The 17,639-nt window shown below is 47.9% G+C and overlaps 1 protein-coding gene across 1 annotated transcript; it reads left to right on the top strand.

Moving 5' to 3' along the window:
• The first annotated feature begins 10,928 nt into the window (after nucleotides 1-10,928).
• Nucleotides 10,929-17,639, top strand: LOC103809643 (arylacetamide deacetylase-like). Its single transcript, XM_009082499.1, is given in 6 exon segments — nucleotides 10,929-11,066; nucleotides 14,976-15,198; nucleotides 15,438-15,507; nucleotides 15,827-15,998; nucleotides 17,042-17,424; nucleotides 17,426-17,639. Coding segments are annotated over 6 exon segments (1,200 nt in total).

The raw sequence follows: 17,639 nt of genomic DNA, 5'->3' as shown, positions 1-17,639 counted from the left end.
CAGTGGTTCCAAGTGTTTGCTTCTGAAGCTTCAGACCAGTAAAAAAAGATAAAGATCTTCATGGAAAAATGTATAATGAAGTGACTTTGCTATTTTTATAGTCAGTGAGGGCAGGACACAGTTCTGTAGAGGGGGGGCTGAAACTAGATGATTTGTTAGGATTAAGACACAGGTCTGTGGCTGCAAACTTCAAAGCAACTTGTGTTGTGGAGCAAGAGCTCTGGGATGAGTTCAGCAGCTCTGGTGCTGTACAGAGGGAATGTTTAACCTTCCTTTCCTTTCAGACCTGGCTTGATGTGGAAGGGGATGTGGAAGTTTCTGCTGTGGTTCTGGATGTACACACTGTTCTCTGCTATTTTTCTACTCAGTGATACTATGAGCTGTAGTTTTGTGCTAAAACCAAAACACTACATGGAAGCAGCAGTTGCCAGGGAGTTCAGGAATGCTGGATGTAACATACTTTCACACTTGTTAAGCCATTGCACTGAGCAATTTGACTCTCATTGAGGTTTCCTCCTCTCTGTTTTTCTGCACATCTAATGCTATCCTATTTTTTTTCTGTAATTTCCTGGGGTTTTTTTTGCTGTAGTTCCTATATACAGCAATCAGCACAGGTCACTGTGAAATGATGGAATCACAGAATCACTCGGGTTGGAAAAGACCTCTGAGATCGAGTCCAGCTGTTAATCTGGCCAAGGTGTTCCTGCACCTTGGGAGCTCCTGGGCACAGCTCTGCCCTCCAGAACTTGGACTACTCTTGGCAGGGTCCTGGGGAGCTCTGCTACCCTCTTCGCAGCAAATCAGACTGTGCTGGAGCACAGCCCAGAGGGACCATGTTGGCATCTTGTTATCTGAATATTGCTAAGCCCTGCTGCTCCTCCTGCTCCATGATTGGTCCCTGCCACTGCACTCCACGTGGAAGTGTCTGCAGCACCCGGCAGTGCTGGATTTACACTTGATCTTGATGATCTTCGGGATCTTTTCCAGCCTAAATGATTCCATGTTCATATGTGGAAGCCTCTTGCCTGTGACTACAATCCTGTTGCTCACCTATGGCTGACATTGGAGCGAGCATGAGGCAGAGCTGTGGTGGGAATGCTGGGGAACACCAGGTGTCCTCTGCATGGGGATCTCCTGGGGAATCTGTCCATGTCCCACTGCCCTCTCCTTGCACTGCGGAGGAGGAGGAGAGCCCAGAAAATCCCACAAAGTTTTTTCTCTTGCGCTGGTTGAAGTGGATGACAGGAGGGAGCCTTTTCCACCTGCACAAATAGGTATGTTTAAGGTGTTTGTAGGTGCCTTTAGGAGGCTGAGTTACATTTCTGGGTGTAGCTTTTGAAATAAATTCTATTCCAGGACCAAGACAAACCAGGGAGCATGAATGACTTGTCTGATTCATGGGCTCATTCCCAGAGATAGTAGTTTCCTTGGCTAGGATAGCTGACTGGGATCTAGCTCTCATTTCTCCTGAAAGCCTGTCAAAGCAAAGTCCTGACCTTGCCAAAGTGTTTGGCCCCTAAGGCCATAAGGAAAAGGCAGGACAGCCAGGACCTGGGGCTCTTGGTGCATGGAAGAAGCCAAGATCATCTTCCTCTCCCTGCAGGAGCTGGGCTGGCACAGCCCTGCCCAGGTCCCTGTCTGGTGGGAGGTGAAACTCCTCTCTCCCAGCTTAAACCAGCCCCTGCCCTGGGTCGGGTCCTCTCCTGGACACTGGGAGGCTGCTGTGGGTAGGGAATGGAGCCACATTGTGCCTAAGGCCACTGTGCTGAGCAGCCAGTCCACTCCTGGATGCACTGCTGGAGTGGAGGCTCCGCTGGGCTCTGTCAGCATTGGCCTGTGAGCTCTTCTGGGATAAACCAGCTCTGGGAGCCAAAGCCAGAATTTGTTTCTAGCCAGAAAGAATTCAATTCGTGGAAAAACAGTAAAAGTTTCTGGTTGTGGCAGGATTACAGCAGGGCTGACAGTGAAAGTTCCTGCTTGGAGCAGGATTGCAGAGGGGATGAAGTTTCTCGGGAACTCGGTTTCCACTCAAATACAGATGCCAATAATTTTATATTTGCCTGTTTGTGGCTTGCAGTCGGACTCCTGAAGCTGAATGTTCTGTTTGTAGAAGCTAAATCTTCTGCAATGCATTTTGTAACTTGAAAAACACCCTTTTTCTTGTAAAATTGCATTTGATTAGAGTTAAAACTGCAGACAAAAGTGTTTTTATTTCAGAATTCAGTGTATTGTCTGTGTCACTCAGAATTGTTCTTTTAGGTTCAAACCTGGCTCTGTGTGGCTTCCAAAGGGTGATACCCCCTCCTGCTGTGGCACAGGTATGTGGTTCACTCCAGGGACACTTATTGCTGACTGCTGTGGAAGCTGGATGAAGTCCCAAACTAACATACTTAATGCAGCTTCCAGAGTCCCTTTTTTCCCAGGATCTGGCGACTGCCCACCTTCCCCATGCCCCACTGCCTGGGTGGCCACACAGCTCCTGTTTCCTGCAGCATCCCAGGACGTAGGGGGGATGCATTTTGGGGGTAATTGTATGTTATGACTCAATTAAATGTCTGAGCAGCTTGGTAAGGCCACCAGCCTGCACTGGGCTGGGGCAGGAAACGCTACTTGCTGGTCACTGGGACCATTTAAAAAGTAAAGGCTGTGGTTCTTTCATCTCTGACACTGTTCATATTCTGAGACTGTTTCTGTGAAGTTTTTGGTCAATCCTTTTGGCCAGTCCTTGGTCAGATCCCAGTAGTGTTCTCAGTCTTGTTAATACTCAGAGTGTTTGCCTTGTCTCTGTTGGTTATTGACAAAGGCTGTGGGTTCTCCTGCACCTTCTTAATGTTTTTACATATGAGAAAGTAATGGGATGCACTCTCTAAAGTGCTTTTGTAAGTATAAGACCACAAAGTGAGACCTGCCAGGAGTCCACAGGCAGGTTAGCCTTTGTCACTTGGTCTGTCCAAAACAGCAAGTCATTTCCCATCACTTCACTTTCCCACAGGCAAAACAGAGACTTGGAGCTGATTTAATATTTAGAGAAGTGGTTTAAGAGCTATTTGCTTAGTTTGCACTATTATTATTAAAGTCAGAAATGGTTTTTAAAGGTTTTAGTGAGTTGTAATTGCAGATGGCTTTCACTTCAAAACACGCAGTGAGGAGCACAGCAACTGGCTCTGCGAAACGGGGAAACCTGAGCCGCAGCAGTGATGAGCCTCAGGGCCTTGGTGTCTTATTGCAATTGCAAATCCACTGCAGTTGCTTCAGAATGCACTATTATTATTAAAGTCAGAAATGGTTTTTAAAGGTTTTAGTGAGTTGTAATTGCAGATGGCTTTCACTTCAAAACACGCAGTGAGGAGCACAGCAACTGGCTCTGCGAAACGGGGAAACCTGAGCCGCAGCAGTGATGAGCCTCAGGGCCTTGGTGTCTTATTGCAATTGCAAATCCACTGCAGTTGCTTCAGAATCAGAGTCATTTAGGCTGGAAAAGACCTCTCACTGAGTCGAGTCCGACCTGTGACCATCCCCACCTTGTCAGCTAGACCAGAGCAGTAAGTGCCACATTCAGTCATAACCTGAACACCTCCAGGGATGGTGACTCCACTGCCTCCCTGAGCAGCCTGTTCCAATGTTTAACAATGCTTTCTGTGAAGAAATTCTTCCTGACGTCCAACCTGAACCTCCCCTGGTACAGCTTGAGGCCATTTCATCTTATCCTGTCACTAGTTCCCTGGAAGATGATGACTCACACCTTGCTACCACCTCCTGTCAGCTAGAAATTTCAGCTTCAACTTGAGAATATTGAGTGTTTTGCTGGAGGCTGATCAGGATCCTGCAGCAGCACTGCAACCTGCTGGGCACTGCAGGTGCTTTAAAGCTTAATAAAAGTCTCTGTAATGAACCTTCAGTTAATAAACACTAACAATTGGTAACTGCAAATCCACGTCCTTATTGCTTATTAAAAGTATTTGACACTGCAACACTTCTCAGAATTGTTGTGAGGCCAAACCCTGAGTGCCCATTCTAAGCACTCCCTGAGAGGGAAGAACAAACTGACCACAGAGGTGTTATTCACCTGTTTCTGGTAAGCAGAGAGTGTATTGCCATGAGTCTGCTTACACAAATGGGGTTTCCCCCTAATATTGCATATATTGAGGTCAGACATTTTCTGCTTTGGTTTTAAATGGTTTGAATTTTAACTTCAATCAAATACTTTCTGCAATATTTTTGTTTTCATCCAGCTTTGGTGAATCAAAAGATGGAGCTGCTGTAAGTGGTCTTTGTTTGAATCCTCACTCTTAGGCCTCATGTGGTGAAATTGTTCTGGGAGGGATTTCTGTCAGCTCAGCTCTGAGCAGCCTGAAGTGACCCATGATCCCAAATGCTTCACAGGGTGTTTTGGGAAAACACACTGGTGGTATCTGGTATGACCGAGGGCATCCAGCTCTGCTGAGGATCTGTTCAGAACCATTCCACATCCCCTCGTGAGTTAGGTTCTCTGCACATCCCATCGTGATGGTGAATCTGAGCTTGTCGGTTTGAGCAGCCAATGTTCTGTGGCAACTGCAGCTTACTCAAACCTCTGTGGCCTGGACTTCCCTGCGATTTCCAGTGCTCCTCAGCTCCAGTCTGGCTGCAGATGATGAGAGAACATTGGTTCAGGATGTCTGGGTCTGGCTGAAAATGGGTGTGAGGAACAGAGTGGGGGGAGAAAATATACCCCCAAATGAAGGGATTGTGTATTTTAGGCAAATGATTTTGTTTATCATAAGTTGAGAGAATGAAGACTAGAAGGTTAGTGTGAGGTTGGCTTTAAAAATGAATTAATTTATTGAGAAATTACCTGATCTTTGTGGAAACAAGAGGTTTGCCAGTTCTATGACTGCACTGCCCATGTGAGACCTGTGGGACACTCAGCTACTGCTCAGGTTCTGGTGCTTTTCAATGTGATTCTGACTGAAGGTTAGGAGCAGCCTGCAGTTACAGCTTCATAGGGCAGAGCTGCTGCTAAACCAGCCCCCACAGGCAGGGAAATGACCCAGGATCCCTCAGAGCCTTTCCGTGGTTCTCTAACTGTAATGCTATTTTCAAGTGCTACCACAGAATGGACCTTCTGTTGGCACAAATGGGATGTGACCTATGTTTCTTCAGAGCATTAAGACCTTTCAAGGATCAATAAGATGATTTTACACCCATTTGAGTTGTGTAATTTATCCTGGCTGAGCCTCCACTTTTCCAGTGGGCATAGGAGGAATTTGAATCCATCCACCCGGCACTGCTGTTGGGATGGCTTCAGGGGATGATGGATAACTGGTGTTTTTAGCTTGCTTTAACCTTTCTCTTATAAATACAAAGGCCAAGAATTTGTGGCACTTTGGCCAAACCTTCTCTTGCATAAAGAAATATCACTGGGGTCTTTTGTGTTGATGTGTCCAGCAGCTGGTGAGAATTACTCCTGGTTGTTTTCTTTTCCCTCTCCGATTCACAAAAGGAACAAATTAAGAAAGTCGGGATTTGCTGCTTACAAAATGAAAGAAAAAACTTTGTAGAAATGAGGTCTAGGCAGCAGTCTGGGCTTTGTTCTGGGCAGCAGGACTTGCTTATGCAAGGTGGAACCTTTGGCAGGGCCGTGCAGGGAGGTGGGTCTGTGGCACCTCTCCTGCCGTGGCTGTAAAACAGCTCTGGGGAGAAATAGGAATGAGAAATATCTATGATGGAGGAAAACCATGAAATGCACCTTAGTGAGGGGCAAACTGTGTCCCAGAAGTCCACACTTTCCCTAAAGCACTGCACTCCTTCAGCACAAGTTATGTAATGAATTTTAGACTGAGAAATATTATATAGTAAAGATATATATCTGCAAAAGGTACTTTTAAAACAATTTCTTCACTGTTCTCTTCAATTTAACAGTTCATGGACTGAGCTGAAGTACAGTTAGTCCTGCTCAGGGTAGGCAGCATGAGGTAGAGCTGACAAACACTGGGGTCAGATCTGTGGTATCACAATGTGCTGCCTACAAACATTCCTGAGGATAAAATGGGAAATAAAATATGGGTAGTAATATGGGAAAAGGATGTCCAGAGCCAAGGCTCAAGGACTGATGCTTTGAACATTCTTGGTTTCAAGTTTCATTTATTATCTTTATGAATCAAGTTGTAATTGGAAGAACAGGAATGCACCCAGGGAGCAGCTCTGCTCCTCTGAGCCTGTTCCTTCACTTGAGAGAGGAACAGCAGAGACAGAAATGTCACTGCCTTCCTGCCAAACAGTAAAAAGTCTATTTCTGAAAACAAGATTTCAGTTTGAAAGCATCAAAGTAAAGCACTGACTTACTGAAAATCTCCTGTTATCTTATCTTGATGGTAATGTGTTTTTTAGGCTGAGTTGGAAGATTGGACACTTTACTACCTTCCTGAGTCCAGTGTGTTTCTGGAGATGCTGCTTTGTTGTGTGCTCCAAAATATTCCATGTGCTAAGCTTCAGCCTATTTAAGTGTCAGTGAATTGCTTTTTTCCCCTGCAGAGTGTAAATGTATTGTCAAATAAGACATTTGTTTCTATTTATAAAACTTCCAATTCGGTAATAAACAACAGATGGAAAATCAGTATCCAAACTTGCTTGTATAAAATGCCTTGTGGATGCCATCCCTTTGTTTTATAAAAACAGGCCGATTCCCAGTTCTGTAAACATCATTAAAATATACAGAGAGTAATAATGAAGAAAGGAAACAGAAATGCCTGAAGCTTAGTGCAGTAATACGAAATCTAGTGCTGACTTCTGAGTATCAACCCAAAAACTGTTCCAGGCTTCAAGGGGTATTTTCAGCCCCACACTGGCCTGGCTGTGCTGATCAGTTGCTGGGTGTCCATTGGAGGCATTGAAAGGCAGAATAAGTCAGTTTTGCTTTTTACTACAAGGTTGCAACTTGGTTGACAAAAGGCAAATGTGGGCAAATCACTGGCTCCAGTGCTGTGCTGTGTCACTTTCCCCGTTCTCGAGCCTCTGGATGATGGTCACAGCCCATCCTTGCCCTGCTGGGAGGGAACGACGGGCAGAACCAGTGCTCCTGTTCCTCACGGGGCTCTGAATACCCTCGGCTACCCTTGTTTGGTGGAAAGAAACTGTCTGCAGGGCTGCACTGCCTCCCGGTGGCGTTTCCCTTCGTTTCCTAAAACACTGTACTGGGATGGGAGAACATCACTTTGGTGTGTAGCTGTCGTGGTAACCGGAGAATTTGTGCTTTCCCTTCATCCCTGTACGATGGCTACAGCCACCAGCACCAGCGGCCAGAAGTGCCTGGGACATCCAGCCCCTCCTGCTGACGCTGGAGACAAGTTTCTGCCACCAATCCATGGGGCTGTAGAGTGATTTCTCCACATCCCCCTTCAGCACCCATGTCTCTCTCTATCCTTTACCCCCTGAAGCCCTGCCCAGGGAGATTGGATACTGATGGATGTCTGTCCCCAGCCCGACATCTCCTTCTGGGCAGCTCACCCTTGTCACCCACCCCTGTGGTAACCAAGGTGTGAGAGACCTGCCCAGATGTGTGGCCCACAAGACCCACACCCACAGCTGCTATTTCAGTGAGCTGTTACTCTGTACCCCAGTGAAGACATGACCTTTCTCAGCACAGGTGTACAAACCCACCACTGCCATCATGGGATCAGATGGTGTCTGTTGAACAATGGGGCCACCCTGGCAGTCTGAGGGGGTTGTCACTACCAGGAGCACCCCTTGGTCCAGCCAGGGTCACACCAGTGATACACCCAGCATGTGGGGCAGTGCAGGACTCCCACGGCACCTAAACCTCAGGGCAGGTTTAGATTGGATATTGGGAAATAATCCTTCCCTGGAATGGTTGTCCAGCCCTGGCACAGCTGCCCAGAGCAGGGATGGAGTCACCATCCCTGGAGACATTTAACAGGCACAGATGTGGCGCTTGGGGACATGGCTAGTGGTGGGCCTAGCAGTACTGGGGGAATGGTTGGGCTTGATGGTCTTAGAGGGCTTTTCCAACCCAAATGATTCTGTGACTCTATGACAGAGACAAAGTAAGGGCTTGTAGTGCTGTGAGAGTGCAATAAGTGAAAATGCAGTAGGGGTGTAAGAGAGGTGAGGTGAAGAGTGATTGCTGTGATGAGCCAATATAAGGTTACAAGCTCACAATCCTCCTTCCAAACCACAGCGTGACAATTCAGTCTGATGTTGCAACACTTATTTTCAGCTGGACTGACTTATTGAGGTGGCAGGTCAGTGTCTGAGCGAGGCCGTGCCAGTCTCTCCATGGCTGTGACTGTCTGGAGCACACGGCTGCAGGGGATGCTGGCTCTGGGCAGGGTGACATGCAGGCTGCTGCTCTTCTTCCCATTGCAGTTTTAGCCCTGGCTTTAGTCTGCTTAACTTTGCATTACATTTTTTTCTTTTTTTTTTTCCTGAAACACCAGTAGCTTGGAACACATGAAAATACAGAAGGTGGGAGGGAGGACATGCCGCGTGGCTCTTGGTATGCTGTGTGCAGGGAGAGCAGCAAAACAAGGTTTCATCATCATATAATCACGGACTGATTTGAGTTGGAAAGGGCCTGAAAGATCATATCATTCCATCCCCTGCCACGGGCAGGAACACTTTCCACTAGCCCAGGTTGCTCAAAGCCCTGTCTAACCTTATTTAATGAAAAAAATAAGGAGGAAAAAGACTAAACTAAATGTTTGTTTGCTTTAGAAAGCCATGAGCAGTGATGCTCAGCAAACTGGCTCTTGAGAGCGTTGGCAGGATGGAGCCTGGCAATGGGTGTGACATGAAGGGTATTTGCTGCATGGGATTGATCTGGAGTTTGACAATCATGTGTTTCATTTGGTATCCTATCCCATATCAGAGTGTCATGTGCTGTCCCAGCTGCTCCCTTCAACTGACAGGGCCCTAATAGAATCGGCATGATATGGGTAAACATATAAACTGTTTTGCATCTGATGCTTTAGGGTTCCCTTGGGTAAATGGTGAGTTCCGTTTATAATTCCCTTTATCTGGGAGTGCTGTGTGTTAGGGAAGGTTGCTGGGGTGGTTCACTGGAGGGCAGGAGGGTAGCTCTGCCAGGAGATGAGGAGCTGTTGGTCTCTGAGGGCTAAGCACCATGAGCTCCTGCCTAAGCTGAAGGTGAGCTCAGGGCAGGGACAGAGCAGAGCCCATGCTGTCACTATAGAGCTGTGCTAAAGCTGGAGACCAAAATGAAAGGAGAGGGGGACACTTTCCTTAAACCACCAGTTTTGTGGTGGTTCCAGGTCTGGCCACACATTTCTGTGTGCTGTTTCCCCATGGCAGAGCAGGGAGTTGTGGTCACACAGAGGAGATGTCCTGGGAGCTCCTGTCACTCCTGGAGAGGACAGAGCATCCTCCTCCATTCCCATCACTGGGTTGTGCCTTCTTTTCCTCTGGAGCCTAAAATCTGGCTCCTTTAGCTGCATTTTGCCTTGCAGCCCCTGAGAAATGATCTGAGCTGTACGAAAGAGGAGATGGGTTTGTTGGTCTGTGTCTGTACACTGTATGTACACATGTGGCTGCTGCTGGGACCCAGGGCCATGGCACCCTCACTTGTGTCAGGCTGGACTCACCTCTCTCTCTCCCTGGCACCTAGCACTGGCCTCCAGGGCAGGTGAAGTGACCACAGAGGTGTATTTTCTCTTGGTGGTGTTGGAGTGAGGTCAAGAACATTGGGTTTTAACCAGCTATTGTGCTGCAGAAGGACCAAGAGAGAAGAATAGGGTGAACAGGGAGAGTACAGCTGAATTTTTCAAACATTTTAATAATTTGGAAGTGCCTAGAACTTACAGAAAATGTCTGAAAGTTTGAGTAAGGGCTGCTCCTCCTCTGTGTTTGGGCTGGTGGCACATGGTACAGCTTTCAGCCTTTTATGTTGCTTTGTGCTCTGCTCCTCCAAAGGATGCTCCAGCCCCACAGGTTGCTTGGTGTAAGAGAGCGTGTGGCAATGCTGCTTGGCTGTTGGTAAAGCTTCAGCAAAAGAAAGAAATTTTAATTGAGCTTTTTGTGTGTTCAGTTTATCTCTAAAGCAGGGTTTCTGGTGCTGCAGCTGCTCTTGTTACCCCTCCTTGTGTGCATGCTTGCACTTGTGGTGTTACCTTGGTGGAATTATTACTTGTTTGAATTTATTCTTACCTGTCCACCCTGTGCAGAAGTGGTTGCCTCTGGACAATGCATAGAAATCTCTTAATCCTCAACAATTAAAGCAATTAAAATCCGTCAAATAGTAACCAGAAGCCCTGCCCTGTAAAAGATTATTATTTTTATCTACCAACCCTACTATTGCACAAGGTGTTGGTGTGTCGTGTGATGTGAAGGTGCCTTAGCCAGGGTGGGAAGTGCCAGTTTCTGCCCCTGGAGTAGCAGTGGGTTTGGTGTGCTGCTGTGAGTTGTTCCTATCAGGCATCACTGAGAGCCAGGCTCTGGTGAAACTGCTGCCCCGGTGGGCATCTCTTTGAGCCAGGCTCTGGCTGAGCTACTGCCTCACTTAAGCAACAGCTTGTTGCTCCTGAATACACTACACATCTGTTTGCATCTGGATGTCACCATGTGTCAGCCTACAGCCACATCCTGCCTCTCATTTCTCACTACCTCTCCCCAGGGAGCCCTGGGGCTGACCGCTGCTGCCAAGGGTAGGGACAGGGTGCTGAGTGTGCAGCCTCGATGTTTAATCGGGCTGTTGGGCTGGCTCAGTCTCTCCCAGTGGCTGCAAGCCTTGCTGGGAAAACATGTTTTCTTGGGAGCTGCACAGTGGAGTAACCTCTGCCCCTGGTGATCTGATGAGAAATCACCTCCTGGCTGGGACCCAAACAAAACATAGGATTAACTTTGCCCTGTGCTGGCTTGTGGCTGTTCAGAGTCAGTGAGAGCTGCTCCAACCAGCCCGAGTGGTGCCTGCAGAGATGGGGGCCAAGCTGCTCTGCCTCTGCCTCCTCACAGCCTTCCTTGCCTACTACATTTACACCCCCCTTCCTGAGAGCCTAGAGAAGCCTTGGACAGTGATGCTTATCTCTGCTATCTTCAGGGCCTTTGGGCATCTGGTAAGCTGGTGCAGGGCTGGATGGGGAGAGCTGCAGAACAGGGGGGTTCTCATGCTTCTGGGGCTCATAGAGACATGGCAATGCGTATGTGTCATACTACATGTACAATGTATATTGTATTAGACTAAGTTAAGGACAGTAGTAGCTGATATTAAGCATTGAACTTGCTGTAACTATGACATAAAGAAATGTAGAAAAGATTTAATTGTGCAATCTTGAGAAAAGGCCATTCAGAGTAACTGAAATGTGATGTGGGATGTGACTATGGATCGACAAGCACATACTGCCTATAGGGGTCATAGTGCTAAAATGTCTAGAGATTAAGCCATACATATAAAAATAAAACTTTCAAATACCACTGTGATCTTGCCTGCCTATAAACGGTGTCTAGCTCAGCAGTCCAGAGCCGTGTGTCGCAGCCTGGTCAGGCACTGGCATTACACCCTGGCTGCAGTTCTCAGCCAATATTTACTGACAGCATGATCTGTGTCCTTCCATGCTATTTTTGTATGTACGACATCCTCAGCTTCTGCTTCACTTCAGTCATGCTATAGAGCCACTTCAAACACATGTAAATTGCCTGTGAGGCTGGACACCACGTGTAAATAGAGCTGCTAGAGCTCTCATCTTTGGGGTGCAGTAACTGGGAGCTGGTTGAACCCAGTCTGTCCTTGCTGTACGATGGGGCTGCAGCAGTCTGACTGAAACCTAAAAACAAGGTCAAAGATGAAGGTTTGGGGGAGGAGAGGGGCTGAGTGTTGCAAACCTCTTCCTGAGTGCCTACAAATGTTTTGAGGCTGCTTTTTTTTCCCCCCCACCATAAAATACGTTGCAAGGAGGCTCTAAGGAGCCAGGAGAGAGGCTGTTGGGTTTGCTGGGGGGTGCTGCTGGCAGGCTGGGCTGCTACACACACCGGCACCTGGGCATTTGGCTCCAAAGGGCACAGGGCTAGGATTTTTTATTTTCTGTCAGTCCTGTTACAAGGTGGTGAGTGTGATTACTCAGAGGTCTGTGGGAGCCACCCCCTTTACGATTTCCTGATGGAGACAAGGGTGCATGTTTGTGGGGACTCAGGGTCTGGCGGCCGGAAGATATCGTGATGTACAGAAAGATAGAGCCCTTCCCTTGAAGCCTTATGGCAATGTTTTCTTGAGGTGTCACCTAAACATCACACTCTGGAGGGTATTTAAAAGCCACTGCTGGATGTCCAGAGCCACTCCTGAGTGAGACAGCCCTTGTTGGCAGGGAGACCTTGTTAGGGCTGTCCAGCCCACAGGAATGGGGTGGGGGAGGGAAGGGGGGATGAGGTTTGTTTTTGGTGTGTGTCATGGACTCTCTGCTGTTGTCTTGTTTAGATTTTGGGGTTGGAGGTGGTGGGAGACAACAATGTGGTGAGAAAGAACTGTAGTCTGCACAACTGATGTGCTGCCTTGCGGCTTCCCATCCTGAATCTCCTGCTGGAGGGAGCCTGCAAGGCAGCTCATTTCCCCAGGCATACCTGGTGCCTGCTCACTTGGTCAGGCTCGTCCTCAGCACGGCAGTGCTGGCAGCAGGAAAGTTCTCTTTGTGTTGGAGGATTGTGTCTTTTCACTGGAACATGGAGTTGGTGAAGCCTGAGCCTGTGTGCTGTGTGAGCAGTGGTGCTGTGGGCAGGCATTTTGTACCTGTGCTCTGATCTCCTGCAGAAGTGTAATCCCAAGGGATGTGGACAGAGACAGGACCAGCCTCCCTGCAGCTGTACTGCTGCAAATTAGATTTGAGGTGGCTCTAAAGTATCCTAAATATATCCTGAACAGTCATCCGATTACGGGGCAGCAGCTCACGGTCACTTATGGCAGGACTGCGTTTGCAGAGGGGATTCTGTTTCAGTCTTTGACTCCCTGGTGTTGGTTTGAACAAAGGGAACTAATTCTGCCACACTTGAGCACTCCTGAGCAGTAGAGTCCTCTCTGAGCTCCCAAAATGATGTACCCAGAACACTGTGAAATGGCCAATCTCCATCCCTGCTCACTGTGATAGGTCCTGGGGAGCCCCAGCCCTGCTGGGAGTCACTGGTGTGCCCAGTCATGGTGTGCTGAGAGTCCCTTCATGCCTGTCACCTTGCAGCAGTGAGGCTCGGAATGTTCCCCTTTGCCTGTTGATGTTCGTGTCCCACATCCATGTGCTGCTGAGCTGGGGAACAGCCTCTAAGAACAAACCTGTCACTAGCTGTGGTGCTTGAGCACTGAATCTATTTCAGGAAGTGTCCCATACCCGTGGTCTGAAATGTGTGAAGAAAATATAGAACATATCTTTGCTGTGGTTCTGTGACCTCCTCCCAGAGCTCACTCCCTCCTTGGCCTGGCTCCTTGGAAGCACTGAGCCCCCAGTTTGAGCCCATTTCAGCCCTGAAGTGACTACAGAAAATGCTTTCCAAAGCACAAGGATCCCAAACACCTAAGTGGTTGGTTTTCCTGTTACCCCATAGTACCCACTAATCTCACACTGGGACAATGAGACCCCTCAGATGAGAACACGATTTCCTTTTGTTTCCATATGGTAATGGCCTGGAAACCACAGGCAGCAACCCAGTGGTTTTCCAGAATGCAAATTGCCCACTTGTGGAAAACACAGCCCTGGGATTCTCAGTCCTGGGGCCCAGGGAGTTCCTCCCACCACGGGAGTTTCACCAGCTCGGTGGAGTCACAGCAGGACTCACTTTGACTGATACATTTGTTTTTTCAGATGCTAATCCTTGGGGAAAAGGCAATGGCTGAGAAATACTTATGTAAACTGTGTTGTGGCTAAAGCTGCAGTTCTGGCACATATATGTGTGTTTGTTTTCACGGAGCTGATGGCAAGGGCCTGTGTTTCCCTTTGTGGTGTGCCAGGGACTGCCCACTCATCTCCATCCCAATTCCAAACCACGGGGATTGGCAGAGCTCCTCCTAGCAGTGCCTGCTCCAAGCTATTGGAAAGGTGACAATCACTGTCAGGTACTGCCAGCTTGGGCTGAGCTGTGTTCTTTTGTCTTCTAACTCCTGAAAAAGGAGGTTATATCATGGAATCACAGAATCCCAGACTGGTTTGGGTTGGAAGGGACCTTAAAGCCTGTCTCATTCTACCCCCCTGCCATGGGCAGGGACATCTTACACTAGACCAGGTTGCCCAAAACCTGGTTATATGTAGATGATGATTAAAAGTCGATTTAAATATAATTTAAAGAAAAAGACAAAACAAGCAAACCAAGCAGGGCCAGACTGTGATTTACACCATCAAACCCCGAACAGCAGAGGTTACACCTTTCAGCACGTGATCAGCTCCAGTGTGGGGGTTTGTGTGGGGAGAATAAGACATTCCTCAGCAGCTACTTTATTTCCTCTTAAACCTGCTCTGAGTTCCATCTGCTTTCACACTCAGATAACATGTAAGAACTTGGCTTTATTACTTAATCATTGCTATTGCAATGTGCTGAGGCAAGGGGGAGGAGGCTGGGGTGGGAAGCTGGTTACATTCCATGGCCAGGGGCAGTGGAGGAGGAGCCGAAGTGCTGGTGCCAGCAGTGGGCACAGGAGATGTGGGTGGCCATGGGTGGCTCTCTGTGCCATGATCCCTGTGCTGGTGGAGCATTGACCTGGACACTGGGCTGTAGAGGTGACCCACATGAAATGTGGAGTGTGGGTCTGCTTGCAGGCACAAAACAGCAACCCAGTGTCAGCACTGGGCACTGCCCTTGTTTCACAGGTAGTGACACAGTGCAAGTGACAGTCACAAAGTTTCAATCCCATGAATACACCCAGGCCTGTTGTAGTGACTTCTACAGTGAATTTACAGGCTTGTACAGAGCATTCAAATGGCTCCATGGTGATTTAATCTGAGATTAGCTAAAACTGCACTTAAAACACTGTTTTCCTTTGTCTTGGGCTTTAGTCTGAGGCTGCTGATCTGCTGGGGGTGATGCACTACATGGAGGCTTTGAGGCTGATCACAGTTTTGGAGTACAGCACGGCCACACCCAATGAAAACACCACTGTGACAGACACCGAGTTCAGCAACATCCCTGTGCGCCTGTACCTGCCCAAGAGGGCACCTGAGGGCCTAAGAAGTGCCATGGTCTTCATCCACGGTGGGGGATGGTGCTTGGGAGATGCAGGTAAGCTCTTCTCCATCAGGGCCAGGGGTCTGTGTGGGAGATCTCAGCAGCCTGTGTCAAGTGCTGCCTTTTGTTCTATGTGAGTTGCACAGGGTGGCTCAGGGAACTGGTGTGTCACCAGTGAAAAGCAGGTGGGTTTTGGGAAAGTAACCCGAAAGCTTCTGCTGAGAGGAACATGTAGTTGAGTGTCTGTTGTCACATGTCCTGGGGTATATTCCAAGTGATTTGTTTCATTTCAGGCATGAAATCCTACGATCACTTGTCGCGGAAGACTTCAAACAAGCTAAATGCTGTTGTGGTGTCAGTCAAGTAAGAGAGGTTCTCCTTCCAGCGGGGGTGAGGGTTCAGAATAAATGAATCTGTTTCAATTTGGCAATGTCTCTGTTTTTGATCATGAGCTGTTCTGCTGGCTATAAGCACTTGTGTCCAGAGGCTGTCAGGGTGGCAGTGGTGAATTGTGGCCAGTGGCTGTTTTGGTTTTATGAAATTGGGTGGGTCATAAAATACTGGATCCTCCAGGTTTGTCAGTTCCCACTTCTCTGGGCACGGAAACAGGAAACATTGCCCAACTCGGGCAGATGTTAATGAGCCCTTATCTTTATTAACACAGTTCATTTGCCTCCACCAGCTACAGGTTGGCCCCTGAGCACCATTTCCCCACCCAATTTGAAGATGTGTATTCGGTGACAAAGTTCTTCCTCCAGAGCAGTGTCCTGTCCCAGTACAAGGTGGACCCCACGCGGGTCTGCATCGCGGGGGACAGCGCGGGGGGAAACTTGGCTGCAGCTGTGGCACAACAGGTACAGCTAAAGCTGATCTGCTGGCTCAAAATTATTGTCTTAGCCATTTCATGACCACCTACAAAAGCCTCAACTCAAAGCACAGGATGTCGCACAAAACTGTTCTCGAGCCATTTAATGGCACCAGGGGAGCTTTGGTGTTATCCAGATCTTTATACCTTAAAAAACAGGCTCTCTGTCCTCTAATTGGGGCATACATCACTCTAAACTTAAGCACATTTTGACTGGTTTAGGTGTTTGAAAAGAGAATTTCAGCAGTTTGATTCATGGAGATGTAAATAGAGGAATAAAATCCCTAAACAAACAAAAAAACCCTGACTAAATGTTCTGGTGTCTGACCAGTTTGGTGCCTTTTGCATTTCTCACTCAGGTTTATTAAAGAGTCAGCAATGTTGTCGCTCTCTTGAGAAGTTGTTTGGATCTTAATGAACCTCAGTGCAAACAGTGCTGAATTTGCTGTGGACACTGAAGGCAGAAGATGAAGGGAAATATGGAAAATATATTAGTGAAGAGGGAAAAAGGATGGCACATAGGAAATACCAATGTTCAATTCATCACATTTTATTTTGTCACACTTCTAAAATGCACAGAATCATTGTTGCTTGAGTTCTAACACCTCAGGGTTAAAAACCAAACAGATGGATGAGCCCTGAATTGTGTGAGATGATTAAAGCAGCCTCAGAAACCTGCAGTTTTCAAGATATAAGAAGAATTTTTTTGCAGTTACAGAAAAATACATGTTACTACTTCAGAAAACATCAAAGCCTCAAAAAAGCATATTTCCCAAATATTTTTATCCTTCAGTATAAGAAATAAAATGAAATTATATTTGATGTTTGAGAATTTTTAGCACAGCATACTGTTTTAAGTGACCTGCCTATGAATTTAGAGTCTCTTTAATCTATCCTGGTTTTCCTGACAATCTTATTTTGGTCATGTTGTAAAATGTGTGCCTTGATGCCTTACTTCAGGGCTTCTGTCAGTGTGGGAGAACCAACACTTTTAAACTGACTCTTCGTAATTATTTCTGGTTTCTTCTACAGCTGTTGGAGGACCCTGAAGTCAAAACCAAGCTCAAAGCCCAGATTTTGATCTACCCTGCTCTGCAGGCCCTGGACCTGGATCTCCCATCCTACCGAGACAATGCTCACAAGCCTATCTTGCCCAAGTCACTCATGGTCAGGTTCTGGAGCGAGTACTTCACATCCGACCCCTCTCTCAGGGAGGCCATGGCCTCCAACAGCCACGTCCCTGCTGAGTCTGGACACCTGTTCCAGTTTGTGAACTGGAGCCACTTGCTGCCCGAGGAGATGAGGAAAGGTCACACGTACACGGGTCCCACCTTCGGCAGCACGGAGCTCGTGCGCAGGTACTCGGGGTTCCTGGACCCGCGGGCGTCCCCTCTGCTGGCCAGTGCCGCGCGGCTGTGGCTGTTACATCCTCACCTGCGAGCACGACGTCCTGCGGGACGATGGGGTGATGTACGCAGAGCGGCTCCGCGAGGCGGGTGTGCGGGTCACGCACGATCACGCCAACGACGCCTTTCATGGGGCACTGATGTTCATTTCACCTCCATTCGAGCTGGCTGTGGGGCACCGGCTGCTCAACAGATACATGGACTGGTTACAGGAGAATCTATGA

This window comes from Acanthisitta chloris, unplaced genomic scaffold (assembly GCF_000695815.1).
Source record: "Acanthisitta chloris isolate BGI_N310 unplaced genomic scaffold, ASM69581v1 scaffold13959, whole genome shotgun sequence".
In the NCBI taxonomy this organism is placed as follows: Eukaryota; Metazoa; Chordata; class Aves; order Passeriformes; family Acanthisittidae; genus Acanthisitta; species Acanthisitta chloris.
This window is presented reverse-complemented; position numbering and strand designations above follow the sequence as displayed.